Source organism: Pleurodeles waltl, chromosome 4_1 (genome assembly GCF_031143425.1).
Source record: "Pleurodeles waltl isolate 20211129_DDA chromosome 4_1, aPleWal1.hap1.20221129, whole genome shotgun sequence".
Lineage (NCBI taxonomy): Eukaryota > Metazoa > Chordata > Amphibia > Caudata > Salamandridae > Pleurodeles > Pleurodeles waltl.
In genome coordinates, this window is record NC_090442.1 from 314,270,388 (window position 1) to 314,293,745 (window position 23,358).

At 44.2% G+C, this 23,358-nt stretch overlaps 1 protein-coding gene across 4 annotated transcripts in view; it reads right to left on the minus strand.

The window, feature by feature from the left end:
* RMND1 (required for meiotic nuclear division 1 homolog) overlaps nt 1-23,358 on the minus strand; it is a 221,251-nt gene that overhangs the window by 129,715 nt on the left and 68,178 nt on the right. For all 4 annotated transcript variants that reach the window (XM_069228413.1, XM_069228415.1, XM_069228417.1 and 1 more), the window contains one exon: nt 5,446-5,552. In XM_069228413.1, the coding sequence (XP_069084514.1) occupies nt 5,446-5,552 (107 nt within the window). The remainder of the gene's footprint in view (nt 1-5,445; nt 5,553-23,358) is intronic.

A 23,358-nucleotide genomic window follows, 5' to 3' on the forward strand; every position in this document is an offset into this window, starting at 1 on the left:
CAAGTGTGTCATCTAAATAAGGTCTGCACAATCCCGCCGTCCTAACGGCGATGGTGTACTATACGCCAGCATTGGAGTTGCCGTATTTGCTGCGTAATACCATTCGTGCGATGGAGTGGTTGAATGTGGATGGAGGTTGAACCGTCATAGATCTAAGTCCGGCGGTCAGAACTCTTTCAGCTTGATGGTGTACTTGAAACTGCCGCTGCAGCATTAGTCCTGCCAAGATCTAAATCAGACCCTAAGTGGGGAGTCCACAGAAGTCAAAAGGTTAAGAGCCACTATTGATTCATTCATTTCACCATCTATCAACAATCCTTTCTTATATACAGCTATCCTTTTACTCATGCACAAACATTATATATATATACATGTACTCATCTATCTTTCACAATGCACCATGCACCCATTAATATGTCTATGGACCTATCCATTCACCCATGGATCCCGATCTGTCCATCTTCCTTCATCCATCCATCCATTTATCTTTTACTCAATCTTTTCACTCCTACATCCATCCAATCTTTCTCACGTCCTTCCATTCATTCTTTCACCCTTCCATTTATCCTTCTGGCCTACGCTTCGCCTTTTCCTCCTTAATTCTATGTCAGGACCAGAGGCTCAGATTATGCTTCTCTTTCTTTATTACTCTAGACCCATAGATCTGTTCGCATCTTGACTGAATCATCAACTGGAGAGGTTCTTCAGCTAGAGACCGGATCCAGAAGCGATGGCAACGGATGCCTTTCTTCAGGACTGGGTGGGAAATCTGAATTACGCCTTTCCCCTCCTCCAGCATGATATCGAGAGTAGACGCTCAAGTGAAACGCCAGAGAGCAGAAGTGATCCTAATCACTCCAGTTTGGAAAGCACAACCCCGATTTCCGCTTCTGTTAGCACTGACATGCAATTGCCCATTGCTTCTTCTGCGGAGTCAGGACATGCTCTGGGGACCTCTGGGCAAACTCCACCCGCTGGTGATATCGGAACAGCTTTCCCTGATGGCCTGGAGGCTGTCAGGCAACAGTGGTATTTGCCAGGAACTTCAGAGACAGCTGCAAGACTCATTAAGCAAGCGTGAGCCCCTCTACTAGGAGACGCTACATGTCAGCCTGAAAATGATGTCTCGGATGGTGCATGGAACGGCACATGGATGCTGTGGAAGCAGACATAGTGAACTTTCTGTCCATGAAGGCTTCTGAAGGGCTAGCTTCCAGGTCAGTAAATAACTTTTGTTCAGCGATTGCAGCTGGACATGTACAGGTAGGTAACACTTCAGTGGGCATGCATCATGTGGTTTGTAAATTATTGAAAGGTATCAGAATTTCGAATCCCCCACAACCTAAATATACCTTTTTGTGGGAAGTAAATATGTTTTTAAACCTCTTTGAAAAATGGCCACAGAACAGTTTTCGGAGTAGGAAGCAGCTTTCCACCAAACTGTCTATGTTGCTCTGTTTAGTTTCCCGCAGGAGAACATCTCCAAATTTAAACTTCTGGATATAAAGTTTAACACTTAGAAAAAGCTGAAAGGGCCACACTCGTGAGGGCTTTAGGGGCAAAAAATGCACCAGCTAAGACATATATAAATCTCAGTTAGAGTCTTAGTGTGAAGATCTAAATTTCAAACTAAGGCTTCAACTGGCAAGGCAGCCACGAAGACAAACTAAGGGGAGCTTGTCAGCCTCATCAATTTGAAGCAGCCTCCAAAGCAGTGGGGAGGCTGTGAAATTACACAAGTATGAAAAAATATTTTTCTGATCTCCGCCACAACGCAGGAGCAGAAGGTACAAATCACTGAAAGGAAATTACAACTGAAGAAAGAAAAAAGTACACAATCAACCAAGGGTCTCGAGCTGAGGGGAAAATCAGAGATAAAGTCGGAGAGCATTCATTGCTCTACCTGACAAAGAATGTTCCTGCCTTCAGAGTGAAGGGAAATATAGCTGTGTATTAGGTCTTGAAGTTTAAGCTGTAAAACTGAAGACTTTTTGTCTCAACTCTCTTTATTAGGGCCTGAGTTAATCTTTTGGGCCCCAGAGTTTTCTTTCCTTTTTGCCAAACACTACCTTGACAAGTGATATATTAGCTTTTGAATTCTGTAAACATTAGCATGCACTGCCACACAATGTTCCCCTGTTTTGTCTTTCAGAGTTTTTGATGCTATCCGTTTCCTGTTATATTTCCTGTTATATTTAAATCAAAATATTTATTTTCAGAACACAAAAAATATATGTGCATATGATCGTGGAAGCTGTACTCATTTTGCCTGAATCCATTTATTATGGAATACCTGTCCCCATATTTCGCTTTACGTGGTTAGTCGCTTATCTTTTCTATTGTCATTGAGCATTACACGAGTCGCCTCATTTGCTTGTTAACTGTAGGTGCTATTTAGATCCCCTAGTCACATGAATGCTTTGTTCCTCTCCGAAGACAAAAAGAATTAAGTGTTAGACTGAGAGGGAGTCTTTACTGATACTTCTCATACACACACAAGACTAAGAGGGAGTCTTTACTGATTTGTTTGGTGTTTCGCTACGACTTCAATACCACGTATAGAACTGGACGAAATTAAGGTATTTCTGAAAATGTGATTTTTGGCTTTACATTTACACCAGAGGTAGAATTTTCCATTTATGATGGGAAAATTCCCCCGAAGCAATCTGCCAAGGCAGCAAAACAATGAAAAATTGCATTAGCCTGAAGGAAAGGCCGACACTTTAATATATGTTCTCTTTCACCCCAAAATCCTTGGAGAATGTGGTAATGAGAGTCCAACTTACATATTTGCTACCAACTTGGCTTTATGAAAGAGTGTGTGTCATTTTAATTCTGCAAGACAGAATTAGGCAAATATAAACATTTTGACTATATGACAAGCATAAAAATCATTAATAGTTTTAAACTGTGAATGTTTGGGAACAGTTGCTCCTCTCACAAAAATCTACTGTCTTGTGCACAAACATTCTCCTGCAAAAAACATTTTGCAAGCTGTTTTTCAGGAAAAAAACAAATTCACAAGATGTTTTGCTACATTTTCTAGAAAAATGTCAAGGAGGATCAACCTGCAGATTAAAAAAGGTGCATTGCACATATTAAATGTGGTGACATTTGAAAAATACTCGCACTAAATTCATGAAATTTATCAAAATACTCCACAAATTTACAGTTGAAGTACACTATGCTGTTTCAGTCATCTACGTCATTGGGCCAATACACAAACACCACCACAGGTGTAAACCACCAAAACCCAAAATGAAGAGTAGAAGGCAGCCTTTACCTGGTAAATATGAGTGATTTGAACAAGTAACTGGTATTTAAGGCTTTGAAAGGAATCAGATTTTAAGGTATCTGTTTTACTGCACAATACATAGAGAAGTTAATAATATCTTATTCTTGGATAATACAAGACAAATCAACTATGTTCCTACTTATTAAAAGCAGTGCATCATTAACAAAATAGAATGAAATATGTGAAATCACAGGAAAATGAATTAGCATCAAACAGAGAGGACAGAAGAACACTTAACTACAACTTATGTTTAAAAGCTATCAATTGCATAATATTAGGATGAGAAAGGCACTGCCAAAATAGAACAAGTCATATGGCTAAACAATCTCTTTCTAGTAAGTAGATAATTCAATGTTTTACCTAGCCGTAGTATCATTAAGCCAGACAGGGGTGTGGAACCTCTGTAGCCCGATGCCCAGGATGTATTGTTTGGGGTCAAAGGCTACAAGTTTTGATGTTTATTTTGTCCTTGACACAAGTAGACCCAACCCCCTGCAGAATAAACGTTTTGGCTGCCAGTTTACAGTACCACATTAGGGCAGTGTCTGTAGTTAACAAAAATATTTGGATCCATATTTATGGTTCATTAATGCAAAGCCTTTATTATTAGGGTGAGAGCCCTAAGGAAATGTTGTAAAATAGGACTAGCACTACTGAGAATGGTTGCAGTATAAAAGTGTGTACACGTTTGCATATTTGACCAACATCAGGCTACCTATAGTGATTCCAGCTTGCTCTATGATTATATACAACTATTTGCAGAAGCTTGAGAGCAAGATTGATGATTCCTTGCTTTCAAAATAAAATGTTCAGAAAAAATGTAGCTAGGGGAAAAATGCGTTGCTAAACTGCAATGAAATTTCAGATACCATTTGTAGCAAAATGTGTTGATGTTAGTATTTTCCCAGAAATATCTATGGTGGAAAACCAGTGTAACCAGTTTCAACAAGATTATGGGAAACATTAAAATAGACAAGCATTCGCAAAGCCAGTAGGTCTAACATTGGTGGTCAGCCTCTTGTTTTTGTCAATGTCTTTGTTGTTTTGACAATGGTTTTTGAATAACTTTTTGCTGTGGGACCTGCCGTGCCCTCATCGTTACTACAAACATTGGCTAAACGAAAAATATTATTTAGTCTAAAAGGCAAAATCAAACATTGCCACAGTAGTCCCTGGCATTGAACTAACGGAGGAGGAGGAGAAGGAGGAGGAGGAGCAGAAGGAGGAGGAGGAGCAGGGGGAGGAAAAAGAAAAAGAAAAAGGAGAAGAAGAGAGAATTAAATAAAAACAAAAGTTTTTGGTAATGCCAGATCTACTTAGGGAGCCAGTTCTTAAAGAAAGTTACAGAAGTGCACCTATGGTATATTTTCTTGCATTAGTTCAGACTAATGGCTTTCATGAATTCACAAGGATTTACAGAAGTAGGCCAGGAACCTACACCCCTACAAAATATTTATAAACTGCATTTTAGCATAAGCAAATAGGCTTGTGAAGATTTGCTCACACAAAAATATGTTGAGCGTTTACATGTTAATTTTCCCTCCAACCATTTTTTTTCCCCAACCCTGGAAGAAGTTTTACTTCTGGCCTTGTCAGGAGTAAATTCGAAACCCTTCTCAGTATGGGGAAGATTAAAGAAGAGCTGGTGAAAAACCCTAAAACATGCAAGTTAATAGGTTTGCACAGACTCCGAAGGGCATGCTAACCCTGGAACTACTGGTTACTGCTACTTCCAGCCACAGTATGTAGATCTGCAGAGAGGTGTTAAAGTAAGGGAACTGCTAGAATCCAAACCTTACTATAGTCTGAGCCCTGGCATAATCAGAAAGGCTATTATCCGAGCTCTTATAAGATGAGATTGCTGCCATAATTTGACGTCAGACTATGTGGCAGCAAAGGGACACTTGAATTATTTTTTTACAGGACCAGCAGATTTATAAAGCAACCTGTCACATGGACAAGTAGATATTTTATTAAATTCCACACCCCTGGCCATAGCTTCATTAAGGGTAATCATACTGACACGAACCAATATAGATTACCATAAGGCATCTAATGTACAGAAACATGCTCTTATGTGTCCTCTAAACTATACTGCTCTATGCATGTATAACATACAAAACAAAGTTAGGTGCCAGGTCCATGCTTACCAGAGAGACACAGGGCATTAGAAAAGGCAAACTTCTCTAGAACAGCTTCATCGGGTTCCAAATCTGAATTTATTAGAATTTCCCCTCTGTTAAGCTTAGAGTGGCCTCTGCAAAAGAGATTCAAAAACATTTAGATAGAAAGAAGTAACACTAGAGACTACTCTAAATTATTCTAGTTAACAAAATGTTTCTTGGGATTGGAAATTTTACTTGTTAAAGGGAAGGGAGTTTTAGCTGCTCTTTCCCTACTAATACTTCTATACCAGTGGCTACTAGGTTTCTTCAAAATAAGTTCTTAAAATCAAAATCCTTCTTCAAGCAAAGAACTGCGAATACAAGCAGATGCTTGTAGGACAGGCACAACTAAAACACACACAGTAATCATGCCACATACAAGAAATTGTTCTTTATTTTGCACATCTTTTGAACTGTTCTCTGACAAATAAACTTCCCCACTGCACTCTGACACAACTCCACTCAGGACTAGCCATTTCCTCCCTTAACCAACAGTAATATCATAGAAATTAAAGTTTCCTTCATGGCAAGAACTCACTGGCAGGGTTGGTCAAGGAGTCATGATTGGTACCAAACATAAATACATCCTTTAGAAAAACGTACGCTGCACATGTAGCATTGGAAAATTGTCTGAATTTCACCACATTGTTGGAAGTGTGGCACAGGAATGCAAAGGAACGCTCTTAACTATTGCACATTTACAGCGTATGATAAGCCGCTAAAGATTAAGGTGACATTTTAAGTTATACTCTCTTTCACCTCATGGTAAATGTCTCATAGTTTTATTTTCATGTTCAGTCTCCAACATAGACAATTCCCTATTTAAGTAAGACTGCCTGTGTGTATTCAAGATGCTTGATCAGTGAGTACAAGTGAGACAATCAGTAAATATCTGTTGGGTATTACTCTCAAGTTTGCAGATTGTGTCACATGTGCCTTTATCTCTGTAGTTAACAACTCTTTTTATATGTAAAGGTTACTGCCTCCGTAACAGGGTGACGTGGCACTTCACGGAATACGAGGAAACTCTTACCCCTCTTTCCTATTGTTTCTTTTGGTACAGAAATTTTTTGGACAGTTTTCACAAGCAATCCTAAAGAGAGCAATGGGAGAAGCAAGCTTAGCCACAAATGCATCCGATTGTGCTGGAAGTTCAGTTTTGATAATCTCTAAAAAAATAACTCAGTTGTGGACAGCTCATATCATATGATCTTTTGCCCTCCCATAATGAGCATTCAAGCAGGCGACTTATTGCAGCATCTTGCCAATAATGTAGGGTGGATGATTTTAAATAATTAGCATTTCAGTGTGCACTGTACGATCATGAATCTCTATGGTATTATCATAGAATATATCCATACCTGGGACAAGAAATTTCTTCAGGTGCAAACCAGCAGCTGAATATTTCCGCAACTAGTTGGTGCCCAATCCCATCCATTAAGGCTGAACGTAAGGTAAAGTAACACCAATTATTTTATTCAATAGACTAAACATATAAAACAGTATGTAGATTGAAGTGTGTGAAAAGAAATAAAGATAGCTCTACACAGCTTGAAACAAAGAGAGGCACCTAGGCAGATGGCCATTTTGATCAAGTTCATACACTCTACCAGAGACAGTACTAATAACTTCCAAACCAGCATTGTCTCTTCAATTTTCCTCATCTAAGGTATGTGATTTAGATGATAAAGGTCAAAGCAGATAGGTAAATTCCCAAATACCTCCTAAAAGTGATTATGCCCCGATTCTGTACCTCCCAGGGTATATTTGATACTTATGATGTTTATTCAGTAATTTTCGTTTTCCTATAATTTATTTTGAAAACTAATACTTTTCAATAGGAGAAATCAGTTGCATTATACACCTTATGTTAGGAAAAAATAATTTCAAATTATGCATGCATCTTCTGTTTTGACGCATTAATAGGCATAAATGTAATAGCTCTAGAGTCCAGAGGATAGCACTGACAAAAAAAAACGGGTTAGTGGGCACCATTATAGAATTCCCTACTTCAATTTTAGAAGTTTAAAAATCTTTCTATTACCAAGCCATATTTAGTCACCGGGTACATGCAGGAAACTGAATTGAATTGATACAGGAAACAAATTCAGTCATGAACTCTCCACGTGAACATTCTGTGAGAATTCTCAGTTAACAATATCAAAAAACCTTTAAGCATCCAGCAAAGCTACTACCAGAGGCATTCACTTCTCTTGCTCCTCCTGCTATGGTTCTTATAAAAAATAATATATGAGCATAAGTGCTGATGGGGGAAAATCCAATTTGTTCAACCTCCATGAGTTTCCCAGTGCACAGCTTGAGACAGAGACAGTGCCCCAACTTCAAGTTACCGTATCCATTTTTTGCATCCCACTGGGATGTCTTGGTCTCAGGTTTTGGTTATTGCTTTCAATTGTAGATCAAACGTGAACTTTTGTATGTATTTTGCACTCTCCTTGCGCTTTGCACTTTCTTTTAGCAAATAAACACTGATTTTGCATTTTGCACCCCGCCTCCCCCTTCATGGAGGCTACTGTGACTATTAACGAATCAGAGAGTCTAGAGACAAAGATGAAATAATTGTTGGGCATCCCTGTATTTATTGCCCACGGGCTTGGAAATTGTGGGCTTTGAGGACCCTCCATCCCCCAAGACTGCTGGAGGGCACTTACTAGAGTAAGGCAGTCACCAACACACTTATGTGCCCATGTCCATATTCTCTGGGTGCAGGGCTAATTCCTCAAAGAAATCTAAATGTTTTGCCAACAATTAGAAATGTATCTATTTGGGATGAATATGCTTAGTACCAGGTTCATGTAGCTAGATCCCAGCACTTCATGGTCCACACTAGGAAGTACATGTTAGAGTGATTTATTACTTTCCATCGGGTGAGCAGTACCCTCAACATGAGCTTGGACAGATAGAGGGAAGGAATTGTACTTTTCCTTAATTAGTATGAATGAAGGTGGAATTTGATTAAGGCAAGTAGCAAAGGAACATTTTCGGCAGATTTAATTACTGGTAGCAGCTTCACAAATGTAAGCTTACAATACAAACATTACCATTAAAATCCCAGCTCCTAGAAACCTTAGGGAATTTCAAACTATAATCATACAGGTATCTAGGTCCAATCAGGGCCCAAATCTCAGTTCTTGAACTCTGTAACTTGGCAGCATCAATGTGTTGTATTTCATGTACAAATCTTCTGATTAACTTTTTTCAAGAACATGGTAGCTCAGCACTGAACCCCGGATGGCTGCAAATCACAAATAGCTGCTTCCTGTGTTACAAACAGATTCCAGTGATGAACAACCTCTAGGACTGCTGCTCATATATCATTATCACTCCCACGCTGACAGACATACACCGATTCTCCTGTTGCCCACATTTTCTTTAAGACCTGCTTCATCAACAAGGTAACAACAATTAACAGACAAATGTACCTGCAACAAACAGCATCAATTTGGAGGCCAGTGAAAGGCATAACACCATGAAACTGCTAAATCTGAAATAAAAAAACAGAAAACAAAACTTTCCAATCAATGTGCCCAAGACCTGGAAAAACATCCTGCCATCCACTAGCATCTTCAGGTTTCCACTTTGTAAAGGTGTGTGGTAAATAAGGAGAGTACACTGCCAGCAGCTCAAATTAAGGTCCTTTTAATCGACCTACTCGAGCGGTATCCTGTTTGCCAGACCTGCTCCACCCGCTTTCCAATTCAAATAACAACATTATACAAGGACATGTTAGGAACACAAGCGCTCTTGAATGCAAGACAAGCGCTCATGAATATCAGTCCCAAATAGGACACATCCTTCTCTGTCGTTAATTTACACTACAAATGATAAACAATATGTAATACATAAAAGTCACAATGTTGTGGATAATATAACTAAGGGAAACGGATACGAAGTAAACGAAAACAAAAAAAATTAAGAAAAGTAACACTATCACGAGGATACATCCAAACGTCAAATACAAGCTTTAAAATACGAGATTCTGCCTAAAAACAAAACTATTTTCAGTTCAACAATGTCTTATATTAATTTCAGTTCAACACTCATTTTTTTTTTTTTTTTTTTTTTTTTTTTTTAAAGTTTACGTTGGACTTTTGATTCTCTTATATAATCATCCAAATATGCAGGTGGTCTTCTCTCTCTCACTTCTCTGCTGTACCTTCTGCTTCCATCCTCCTTCGTACCTATTTGCTCAATCACCCCATTTCTTTCATTACTACACAGAGACAAACCTGGAGAGACGCCACAAAATGGATTCTCAACTTCTCTCTCAGTTAACAAAGCCAATGCAACCCTCTTCAACATCACTGACATTTTTCCTTGACCCCTCACTTACACTTCCCTTCTAATACAGACCCACTCTTTGTTTATTCCATTTGGTTCCATTGTCCAAAACCACATAATAATCACTCACTTGCTTAACCTCGAAAGGACCACGGAACTTAAACCAAACCAAACCCTTGTGTCCATCCTTGACTTTCACCCAATCACTACCTTGTATACCTGAACGTCTACTCAACTGTGAAATTTTCACGTGGCTGTCTACCTTCACTAAACCATCTTCCAACCAGCCAGGGACCAACTTTGTTTTGGCCTTACATCCCTTCATGAACTCAAAAGGTGCCATTCCCTTGTCTCCGAGTTGAGTAGTGCGATGAGCCCAAACTGCCTCATGCACTGTTATATCAATGTTTTGATTACTCTGCACAGCCAATTTAATTGTACCTTTAATCGTACGGTTCATACGCTCAACAATGCCATTGGCTTGAGGATTATATAGTGCAGTACGATTGTGCGTGATGCCATAAGCCAACAAAAACTCTCATTTCAACAGATGTCAATTGTGTACCATTGTCAGTAATAATAGTATGAGGACGATCATCCCTCCAAAAAATATCTTTTAAAATGGCAATGGTACTCCTTGTCGACACCTCTCTCCTAAACACCACCTCCATCCATTTAGAAAACACGTCCACCAAGACTAAAGCAAATCTCCGACTGTAGCCTAAATCAGGCAATGGACCTATAAAATCCAAACAAACTGTGTGCCACGCTTCGCCAGGATCTTCAATATGTCGCATCAATGACTTCTTCCCAAGTTTTAATCGTTTTTCACTCTCCCTACAATGTTTACAGTCTTGCACCCACTCGGCAGTTTGCATATCAATACAAGGTCACCAAATTTTTTCTTTAACTCTCCTTTGAGTCAACGTTTAGTCTAAATGTCCTTCGTGTTCCAATTGTATAACTCTCCTTCTTACATTCTCCGGAGGTACAAACTTTTCACCTCTCATCACTACCCCAACATCACTCAAGGAAAGTTCATCTAAAACTTTGATATAAGGTCTCTCCGATACCGCAACTGCACTCTCTCTCTTTGCACCCTCAACAATCATCTTACTGATAACACTGTAAAACAGAATCATTCAACATCCCTCGCAGCCATTCTGTTTTAGAAAAAACAACCAATCCATGTTGCACTATATCCTCCATCCATGCCACCGCTCCTTCTTCTCCCTTTATCAAAACTGCCTCACCATCAACAAACTTCCAATCAACTGCGAGGCGTGAAAGAGCGTCAGCCTGAACATTTTGCCATCCTTGAATGTACTCAACATTATACACATACTCCTGTAAATGAGACGCCAATCTGGCCAATCTTGCAGAACCTTTGCCCGCCCCTCATGCTGCCAATACCTTTATTAGAGGCTTGTGATCTGTTCTCAATTTGAAACTGATGCCCCACAAAAATGTCCTAAAGTATTCCCCTGACCAGACAGCTGCTAAGGCCTCTCGCTCTATCACAGAGTAATTTCCTTTGCTTTCAGTAAGTGAGCGTGAGGCAAAAGCCACCTTCCTTTCAACACTTTGGTGCAACTGAGATAATACTGCACCTACACCAGACGCACTTGCATCCACAGTGACAATAGTATGGAATGATGTATTGGAGGTGTACGAGGCTGGCCTGGCTTATAGTGGGTACCTTGTGGTACTTACACTTTGTGCCAGGTCCAGTTATCCCTTATTAGTAGATTAGAGGTGTTCTAGCAGCTTAGGCTGATAGAGGTAGCTATAGCAGAGCTGCATAGGCTGAACTAGGAGACATGCAAAGCTCCTACATTACCACTTATATCATATAGCACTATATCATAAGAAAACACAATACTCGGTTACTAAAAATAAAGGTACTTTATTTTAGTGACAATATGCAAAAAGTATCTCAGAGGATATACTCCCTTAGGAAGTAATATACACAAAATATATGCACATAAACCAAATCAGGTAACAGTTAGAAAAGTAGTGCAAACAATTTAGAATCACAATAGAATGCAATAGAGAGAAATAGGCCTAGGGGCAACACAAACCATATACTCCAAAAGTGGAATGCGAACCACGAATGGACCCCAGGCCTAGTGCAGTGTGTAGAGGGTAGCTGGGAGTGTAAGAAAACACCAAGGGTGTCCAAGATACCCCACCCCAAGACCCATAAAAGTAGGAGTAAAGTTACCCTACTACCACAGAAAGACAGTAAAGTCGAGATAGGGGATTCTACAAAGACAACAACCGACTGCAAAACACTGAAGACGGATTCCTGAACCTGAGGACCTGTAAAGGAAGGGGACCAAGTCCAAAAGTCACGCAAGTGTCCAGAGGGGGGCAGGAGCCCACTAAACCCCGGATGAAGGTGCAAAAGGGCTGCCTCCGGGTGGCAGAAGCCGAAGATTCTGCAGCAACGGAAGGTGCCAGGAACTTCTCCTTTGGGCAGAAGATGTCCCACAGCGTGCTGGGGGATGCAGAGTTGTTTCCAAGCAGAAAGACCGCAAACAAGCCTTGCTAGCTGCAAGAGTCACGGTTGAGGATTTTGGGAGCTGCTAGGGCCCAGGAAGGACCAGGGGGTCGCCCCCTTGGAGGAGACAGAGGGGGCACTCAGCAACACAGAGAGCCCACGCAGAAGCAGGCGGCACCCGCAGAAGCACCTGAACAGGCACTTAGAAGATCTGAGGACAGTCGACTCAGAGCAACAAACGAGGGTCCCACGACGTCAGAGTCCAACTCAGCGAGTTAGGCAATGCAGGACGGAGTGCTGGGGACATGGGCTAGGCTGTGCACGAAGGAAGTCTTGCAAAAGTGCACAGACGCCCGAGCAGCTGCAGTTCATGCAGTACACAGGATTACTGTCAAGGACTTACCTCTACCAAATTTGGATAGAAGGGCCACTGGACTGTCGAAGACACTTGGACCCAACTCCTGTATTCCAGGGACCACGCTCGTCAGGATGAGAGGGGACCCAGAGGACAGGTGATGCAGAAGTTTCAATCAATCAATCTATCTATTTATAAAGCGCAGTACATACCCGCTAGGGTTTCGAGGCGCTGGGTGGGGGGGGGGGGGGGTTGCTGCTACTGGTCATAGAGCCAGGTCTTGAGGAGTCTTCTGAAGGTGAGTAGGTCTTGAGTCTGTCGTAGGTTGGTAGGGAGAGTGTTCCAGGTCTTGGCGGCGAGGTGGGAAAAGGATCTGCCGCCGGATGTCTTTCGATGGATGTAGGGGACGACGGCGAGGGCGAGGTCTGCGGAGCGGAGCTGTCGGGAGGGGGTGTAGAAGCTGAGTCTGTTGTTAAGGTAGGCAGGTCCAGTGTTGTGGAGTGCTTTGTGTGCGTGGGTAAGGAGCTTGAATGTGATATTCTTGTCAACGGGGAGCCAGTGAAGGTCTCTCAAGTGGGGTGTGATGTGGCTGCGGCGGGGTACGTTGAGGATCAGTCGGGCGGAGGTGTTTTGGATGCGTTGGAGGTGTCGCAGGTGTTTGGCCGGGATGCCTGTGAAGAGTGCGTTGCCGTAGTCTAGCCTGCTGCTGACGAGGGCCTGTGTCACTGTTTTTCTAGTTTCTGTCGGGATCCACTTGTAGATCCTGCAGAGCATGCGGAGGGTGTTTTGTTGCAGGAGGAGGAGACTGCGTTGACCTGTTTTGACATGGAGAGGGAGGAGTCGAGGATGAAGCCCAGATTGCGTGCATGGTCGGTCGATGTTGGTGGGATTCCTAGCGATGTTGGCCACCAAGAGTCGTCCCAGGTGGAGGGGTTGGGTCCGAGGATGAGGACCTCCGTTTTGTCAGAGTTCAGTTTCAGGCGGCTGTTTCTCATCCATTCGGCGACGGCCTTTATTCCCTTGTGGAAGTTTGGTGCCTGCGTTAGCAGGGGGAAGATTCCGTCGACCCACGGGAGATTTCTTCTTGGCTTCCAGTGCAGGGTGAAGGCAGAGAGCCGTCAGAGCATGCACCACCAGGAAACAGTCGAGAAAGCCGGCAGGATGAGGCACTACAATGTTGCTGGTAGTCTTCTTGCTACTTTGTTGTGGTTATGCAGGCGTCCTGGAGCAGTCAGCGGTCGATCCTTGGCAGAAGTCGAAGAGGGAAGTGCAAGGGAACTCTAGTGAGCTCTTGCATTCGTTATCTTGTGAGATTCCCACAGGAGAGACCCTAAATAGCCCACAGAGGAGGATTGGCTACAGAGAAAGGTAAGCACCTATCAGGAAGGGTCTCTGGCGTCACCTGCTGGCACTGGCCACTGAGAGCTGTCCATTGTGCCCTCACACCTCTGCATCCAAGAAGGCAGAGGTCTGGGACACACTGGAGGAGCTCTGGGCACCTCCCCTGGGAGGTGCTGGTCAGGGGAGTGGTCACTCCCCTTTCCTTTGTCCAGTTTCGCACCAGAGCAGGGCTGGGGGGGATCCCTGAACCGGTGTAGACTGGCTTATGCAGAGAGGGCACCATCTGTGCCCTTCAAAGCATTTCCAGAGGCCAGGAGAGGCTACTCCTCCCATGCCCTTCACCCCTATTTCCAAAGGGAGAGGGTGTAACACCCTCTCTCAGAGGAAATCCTTTGTTCTGCATTCCTGGGACCAGGCTGCCCAGGCCCCGGAGGGCAGAAACCTGTCTGAGGGGTTGGCAGCAGCAGTAGCTGCAGTGGAGACCCCGGAAAGTTAGTTTGGCAGTACCCGGGCTCTTTGCTGGAGACCTGGGGATGCATGGAATTGTCACCCCAATACCAGAATGGTATTGGGGTGACAATTCCATGATCCTAGACATGTTACATGGCCATGTTTGGAGTTACCATGGTGACGCTACATATAGGTATTGACCTATATGTAGTGCACGCGTGTAAAGGTGTCCCTGCACTCACAAAGTCCGGGGAATTTACCCTGAACAATGTGGGGGCACCTTGGCTAGTGCCAGGGTCCCCACACACTAAGTAGCTTTGCACCTAACCTTCACCAAGTGAGGGTTAGACATATAGGTGACTTATAAGTTACTTAAGTGCAGTGTAAAATGGCTGTGAAATAACGGACGTTATTTCACTCAGGCTGCAGTGGCAGTCCTGTGTAAGAATTGTCTGAGCTCCCCATGGGTGGCAAAATAAATGCTGCAGCCCATAGGGATCTCCTGGAACCCCAATACCCTGGGTACCTAGCTACCATATACAAGGGGATTATAAGTATGTTCCAGAGTGCCAATGAGAATTAGTAAAATTAGTCACTAGCCTGCAGCGACAATTTTAAAAGCAGAGAGAGCATAAACATTGAGGTTCTCGTTAGCAGAGCCTCAGTGATACAGTTAGGCACCACACAGTGAACACATACAGGGCATACATTATGAGCACTGGGGTCCTGACTAGCAGGATCCCAGTGACACATAGGCAAAAACAAACATACATACAGTAAAAATGGGGGTAACATGCCAGGCAAGATGGTACTTTCCTACAGAACGGTACCAACATTCTTGCAGTACATTCTTCGCATTTTATATTGTCAAAACATGCTTGTTGTTCTCTGACATTATGAAACTGCAACCTTTGCGCAACACTCTTAACCCCTCTGTTTTGTCAACAAAGTTTTAAACAAACTTTGAATAATACTCTATGAGTCTCATGAAGGATCCTAATTCATCTTTGTTTCTCTGACACGGAGACAGCTTTATAGCTTCCAACAGATCTCCTTTTGGCTTTGCTCCTTCACCAGAAATTGTGTGGCCCAAATACTCAATCTCCTTACTCAAAAAGACACATTTCTCGTTATGCAGAGTAAGTCCCACCTCCAAAAGCTTTTTAAGCACCCTTCTCAAAATTTTATTGTGTTTTATAACTGTTGGTGCAAATACCAAAATGTCATCCTGGAAAAATACAACGTTGTTGGAGCCCTCAAACACATGGGACAACATGCGCTGGAAGACACTCGCAGCAGATAATCGACCAAATGACATTTGCCTAAACGAAAGGTGCCATCCATGGTGATGAAAGCTGTAATATCTCGCGCACTGTGATGTAAACGGATCTGATGGTAAGCACTCTTAAGGTCCAATTTAGAAAATAACTTGCCACCACTGAGTAACAATATGAGTTCATTAATATTGGGTAGAGAAAAATTATCCGTAACAATGTTCTGATTAACATTGCGAAGGTCCACACAAAATCTTAATTGGCCATTGGATTTTTTTGTGATAACTACGTGCGAAACCCAATCAGAAGTTTCCACAGGTTCAATCACCCCCTCCTTTAACATATCTTTCAACATATTACTAACCTCCTCTCTGACTACAATGGGTACTTTCCTAACTTTATGTATCACTGCAACTGCTCCTGGCTTCATGCAAATTTTATGCACATAGCCTTTTAGCTCCCCCAACTCTTCTCGAAACACTTCTTTTACTTCTTCAAGAATAACATTCACATCACCATCTTCAACAATTAAAATTTGTTCTGAACCTCTTGGATTTACAATTATACTGAGGTTGTAATGGTGCATCCAACCTAAATTTGGTGGTCCGCTCTCAGCCACATACACCTTGCAATAGTTTTCTCTCGTTTTGAAGCGAATCACAGTTGTGAAGAACCCCAAAATCTCTATTTCTTCCCCTTGATAACATCTGGAAAAACATCTTTAGCTGTCAACTCGAGTTGTGGACAGTTCCCCAGAAAAACGTCTTTAGGAATAATAGTATATTTTGATCCAGTATCCACCATTAATTCTACATTTATGTTTTCAATGGTGAACAAAGCTTTGGGCCTACTTTTCCTTCTATCACTATTCATTTTGTTGTCCTCACCTAAGGTAAGTATGCGATCAGATGGCTGACATCTATCTTCACAAGCCGCCACACCCTTCAACTTTGGCCGTTCAACGCGAATGCCTGCAAAGTGGCCTTTGCTTCCACACTTCCTGCACTCTTTACCTATGGCATAACACACTTTAGATTCACTGCTGTGTAAATTACTACCACACCTGTTACACTTCTTCTTAAGGATAGATTTCTGTATCTTTTGTGAGCTTTGTGTATTTTTTCCCACAACACCCACACTACCACAATTGCTTTCCACCCCCCCAACAATTTTTGCGTCAATTGTTGTTCTCCACCTCCATTGCTATGTTTTTTACATTTCTTTCATGCATAATTCTGATTCTTCGACCACCTTGGACATGTCAATAGAGTCTTTCAAACTAGGATTCTTTGTAGCCCAAACTCTTTCTTGAATCTCTCTACTCTTGCACAGAACCATTAACTGATCTCTAATCATTTCTCCATACATGCCACCAAAATGGCATTTCACAGATAACTCTCTCAATCTGGACACAAACTCATCAATGGACTCGCCCACCCTCTGTGGTTGTGTATAAAACGTATACCTTGCCAGGACCTCATTAGTCTCCTTCGCAAACCTATTGCTTAATCTCAATCTAGTTTCTCTGTATTAATTAGTACTGGGAGCTCCATTATCTGTAGCCACAGGCATGAATTTAAAAAGTCTCTGTGCCTCTGACCCCAAGCAATTTAACAAAATTGCTTTTTTGCGGGTAGAGATAAAATCCTTGTTATCTAATGCCAACAAATAATTATCAAAAATATCTATCCAGTCTTCCCACTGGATCGCTAGTACACCCTGATGCGGTAGGAAACATGGTGGTGCAGAAATTGAGACGTGTTACATAACGAGTTAGTACTAAATAAAAACAGTACAAACTAAGAAAACAGATCCGTCAACATAATGTCACTTAGCAATAACGTCAACACGCAAGGTCATTGACTGTGACAGTAGTGTTCCGAAGTTGTGCACATCACTGTGTAGAAAAATGAAGTGCACGCACTGCTGGTCCTAGAATGTGAGGTGTGCGTGCCACCGTGCTAGAAATTTGAAGCGGAACACGTCCAGAGAACTTCCAGAGTAAATCAGCGGTGCTTCATGCTTTAAAAAAAGTGTTGCCCCTTTAAATGTGCATTGATCCTTTAAGAAAAATATGACACCGCTCCTTTAAGACCAGAAGCAATAAGGGCACGCTGCAGCAATGTTATTCTTTGGAGAACTACCCCTTGAGGCAGACCGTCTGCTCCTAATCGTGCTGTGTCTTCTCCCACTCAAGCGGTGTCCCGTTTGCCAGACCCGCTCCACCCGTTTTCCAATTTAAAAACAACATTTTACAATGACATGTTAAGAACACGAGCGCTCTTGAATGCGAGACAAGCACTCGTGAATATCCGTTCCAAATATGACAAGGTGCTACAAAGAGCACCTCACCACCTACTGAAAAGGAACCTACAAGTTTCAACCTCTCCCAGGGAGTATCTCTGAAAAAAGTCCCTTCTGCCCATCTCCTTCCTCCACAGCCTTTATACACAATCTTGAATACCTCTCTCTCTTCACCACCATGTACTCAGCATCCTTGACTGCTAGCTGGAATTGCACCTTAAAAGTTTTCTATCATGGTATTCTCTAACATTCACAAACAGTATGACTGTATGAGCTTTCATATAGTGTAAATCAGTTAAAAAAGCAATGAAAAGTTGCACTGCACAAATAAGTAAGAAGGGAGGAGGACAGAAAAGAGGTGAAGCAGTGGAGGTAAATAAGACAAGAGGCATTACCAGCTGTGGTCCGTCATCTGGGGGTTACACATGAACAAGATAAAGCTTGAGGAGTAGGGTATTCAGTTCCTCCTGAGCAGCGGTTGTGAGAGAATTTGCCGCATCTATAGGAGTTGCTGACCGTAGGAGATTAGCAAAAGTATTAGCAAAAGTATCCTTGATTTTGTGGGAGTTATTTTTAGTAGAATCATATGAGCTTATTATTAGGAGTCATTTGCAATTAAAATGAACATGCTGGGTTGTAGAGAACACGTTACTTACCTTCGGTAAAGCCTTTTTTCATTGACACTAAACTTATTCCTCTAATCAACACTTCTAACTGCACATTCCTCACTCTGTGAATAAACCATCGCCTCCCCAGTAGGTGAATCTGTGGAATGGCTCAGACCAAGACATCATGCAGGACAGATCGAACAAAACACACATCCCTTCGGAACTGGCTGTCCACGCAGTAATGCTTAGTGGGCATATGGAGGAACACCCATGTAACAGTCTGGCAGATGTCTAAGACTTGCACACCGGATGGCAGTGCAGTAGTAGCAGCTTTTGATCTCCCAAATGGACCAAAAAACCTTCAGAATGTTTCATCTTGATGCATAGTACAATCCATTGAGAGATGGTTCTACTCTGCTCTGCTTTCCTTGTCTTGACTGAGGAACAGATAAAAAGTCTGCCATCCCATAGGTATTCCTGTGAATGTTCAATGTAGAGGCTTAGAGCTCTTTAGGTAGAGCCTTTCTTTTTCCTTAGAGGGATGAGGCAGTGCATAGAAAGCCAGCAGGATGATGGATTGCTCTATATGAAAGGGCATGACTACCTTGGGCAGTAATGTTGCTTTTGTCGAGAGGACCAGTTTGTCTGGAGGTGCCACAAACAATGCCTGTAGTTCACTCACTCACCTGGCCGATGTTATAGTGATAAGGAAAACTGCCTTGATGCTTACAGACGAAGATGGCAACTGCAAAGGCTCGGAAGGAGTGCACATGGGATAGGTGAGGATCAAAGTAAGGTCCCACTGAGGCATCAGAATTGGTGTTGGCGGGAACATCTCGGTCAATGCTTTCAAATTCTGCATCGCAGCAGTTGATTTGAAGAGGGAATGTTGATATGGTAAACAAAGAAAGTCCAAAACAGCAGAACAATAACCTTTTTACTGTGGCCACAGCAAGGACTTCCTGGGTCTATGAAAGACAAAGCAAAAGAATGTCAGATAAACTTGCATGCAAGGGTTCAGCATGATGAGAGAAACACCAAGCAATAAAACTCTCCCAGGTTCCAGCATATACGGTTTACGTACATAGATGCTTGGCTGAAAGAATAACGTCAACCACTTCGGGAGGAAGATCAAAGTCATCAACTATAGCAGCTCAGTCTCCACGCATGAAAGTGTAAGTTGTTTACACTCAGGAGCAGGATCCAGCCTTGCTGCTATGACAGGAAGTTCTCCCAAAGAGGCAGCCCGATCGGAGGGCAAATGCTCATGGCCGGACTTCTCGCCCAGTCCTAGTCCCAGGACTACTAGGATGACTTGGGCCTGGTCTCTCCTGATCTTTTTCAGTACTCTGAGCAGACAAGGGTTGGACAGAAAGGTGTGCAGAACGTCTGTGCCCAGTGCAGGCAAAAAGCGTCTCCTTGTTAGGACAGTCTTGTGGAAATTGAACACTCAAAACCTTTCACATTGCACATTCTCTGCAGTGGTGACTAGATGAAGCCAGGACTCTCCCCATTGCTGGAAGAAACCCTCTGACACTTGTGATCCACTAAGCAACAGACTTGTCTGCCCTACCACTGAAAGATCCTGCCAAAATTTGGTCACTCAACGAGATGCTCTGCCATGTAGCACATCCTGACACAGGCCCACTAACCTACATCACCCTGGGTTTTGCAGTACCAAATGCCGGTCGTGTTGTCTGTGGGGAGCTATACCTGTTCCCCCCGATGGTCTGGACGAAAGCTTTACATGCCAAGAATATAGCTTTCAACTCCAGCAAGTTGATATGGAAGCAAACTTCAGTGGGAAACCAGAGGCCTCTGATCTCCACCTCGGCAGATGACCTCCCCCTTTCAGCAACAATGCATTTCTCATAAAAATTACTTTTGGGTGGTGTAATCAGAGAAGTCTGCTACTAGTCCAACTATGGTTTAGGAACCACCACTGCAGGACTTTCGCAGTCTCTTCATACCTGGGTGGAATCTATTGGATAGCTTTGCGCTGATCCCACTAAGACTCCGGATTTCACTGTATAGGCCACATGTGCCCACTGGTGTGATCCACGAGAAGGGTGCAGGAGGCCAAGAAGCCTCAGAGCTGATCTCACTAAGACCCAGGCTGCAGGTTAAAACATAAGGATCATAGAAAAAGGCCCACCATACAACCCTGGTGGTCGGTGGTAAAGTGGCGGTAAAACCGTCAACAGGCTCTCACCTCTCGACACTCAAGGAAGAACCAGGAAGAACAGGGGAGGGGGTAGGGAAAAAAAGTGACACACACGCAATACCCCCGCCCCACCCTCACCCGCAACACCATACACACAAACAGATGCAATAACATTACATATACACCCTGTAAGGACAAAAGGAATTGAGTCAAGTAAGTGGTATATTAGAAATAGTTATAAATACTTCAGAACTCAAAAATAGTTTTACAAAATATAAAATATTTACAAAAGGTGGGACAATGTCCACTCAAAATGTCCGTGGCCCACTGGGCCAAAACACATAGGCCAAGCCCAAACTTGACTCCTGCCTCAATACGGAGAGAACACTGCAGGGGCGTCAGGTCGAAAACACACAGGCACCTCAGGGGGACGGGGAAGGGGGGGGGGGGGCACCTCAGCAGGAAGATGAGACAACGCCACTGCTCCTGGAGGGGTCTCCATGCCCACTGCTTGGTCCAGGGGAGTGCAAAGCCACAGTCTCACAAGTGGGTGGTTTGTAGTTGGTGTTCTGTGCCCCTTCATGCCCTTGGCAGATGGTGTTTTCACCTTAGGTCTGCCAGCTGGAGTCTTTGACATGGCCTTGCTGGGTGGTTGTGGCTCCTTCTCCTTAATGGATGCTGTCCCCTTTTTGACCTTGCCAGGTGGCGGAATCTTCTTGGCCTTGGCAGGGGTTGGTGGCACACTGTCTGGCAGACAGGTGCCCCCTTACAGCCTCTGACAGCTGCAGAAACCACAGCGGACGTGGACTTGGTGGCTGAGGTGCTGGGCTGGGTTCTGGCCACCCTGGCCCGAGGCGAATGAAGGGTGGGAGGGAGGGGGGGAGGAAACAGGTCAATGTTGGCTAGGAAAAGCTTCTTAGGGACATTGGGGTGGGAAGAGGGTGAGGGTTTGGGAGTGGAGGAAGAGGGAGTGCTGTAGGAGGTGTCAGTCTGCTGTGTTTGGATGCAGGTGCATGAGAAGGATGCTGTTGTGAGGTGGATGGCTGTTGGGTGGGTGTGTGCTTGCAATTGTGTACTTTGGGAGGAGGGGTCACACAGTGGGAGAGGACACAGGGGACGTGTGCATGGATGTGGGGGTGGTGACTGCCAGTGAGGGGTGTGTAGTGATGGGCGTGCTGGTGATGGAGGTAGTGGATGAGGATGTAGTGCATGCAGGTGTAAGTGGAGACGCTACGGGAGGGAGGTGGACAACGAGGAGGAGGGGACACAGTGGAGGCAGTGGATGTTGGTGTGTCTGCATGGGGATGGTGCTTGTGTGAGTGCCTGTGAGATGAAGTGATGTGCTTGTGTTTGCCTGAGCCACTTCTCTGTGTTGATTTGGGTGATTGCTGGTCTGAAGGTGTGCTTGGGATAGGCTGTGGTTGAGGGGATTGGGACTGGGTAGTGGGAGTTGGAGTGGGGGGGGAGGCCGGACACAGGGACAATGGCTGCCATCAGTGCTGAGGCCAGAGCCAGAAATGCTCTCTGTCAGGCCGCCACACCAGAGTGAATGCCCTCCAGGTATGCATTTGTTTGTTGCAAATGCCTCTTGACAACCTGGATGGCATTCAGTATGGTTGACTGCCCAACAGTGAGGGATCTCAGGAGGTCAATAGCCTACTAACTGAGGGCAGCAGGGCTGACTAGGGCAGGGCATGATGTGCCTGGGGCGAAGGAGATGCCCACCCTCCTGGGTGAGTGGGCACGGGAAACACGCTGTGGGGCTGCTGGGAGGGTGGTGCTGGCATGGGGGGAGGCGGCTGTACCTGTTGTTGGGGTGGGCACAGAGGTGTCCGCCAGAGAGCTTCCATCGGAGGAGGAGTCGCTGTCTGTAGTGTCCCCTCCTGTCTCCGTTGTGGTGCTCCTCTTGCCCTCAGTCCCACTGGTGCCCTCACCATCGGTGGATTCGGCCTCCAGGCCCATGTGGGATGCAGCACCCTCCGTCGCCGGTGCCTCTGCTCCTCCGCCAGATGATGCTAATGCACACAAGGACAGGGTGACAAAACAAAAAGGGGGGGAGAGACAGAGGATACACTAGGTCAATGCCAGCAACACCACTACCGTTGGTGTACACAACACACAGGGAGCAGCCCTATGTACTAGGCCATGCACTACCAGTTACACAGCTAGTCACCAGCCCATGGGGTACAATGCCTAACGCCATAAGCTGCACACCTGAAACCCACAGTACCCAGTAATAGATGGCCACTAACACTATTGGAGTTGGAGTGCTTCAGAGCCTGCCAACCAAGGGACCTGCCCTGCCATGTTCCCTCCTGGCACCCACAGCCTACATCCCCCCATCCAGGTAAAACCTTAACGCGCGCAAAGTCAGGAATCTGAATCTGTACTCACCCCTTGTAGCTGATGTGATGCCTACAAGCGCGCATCCAACGCTGGATAGGCCACCGCTAGGATGCAGAACACCAGGGGGGTCAGGGTACGACCGGCACCCCTTCCTCGTTGGGAGGCCAGCCCCATCTGGGCCTCCACCGCCTTCATTGCCCAGCGGCGCAGGTCCTCCCACCGTTTGTGGCAGTGGGTGCGCCGCCTGTCAA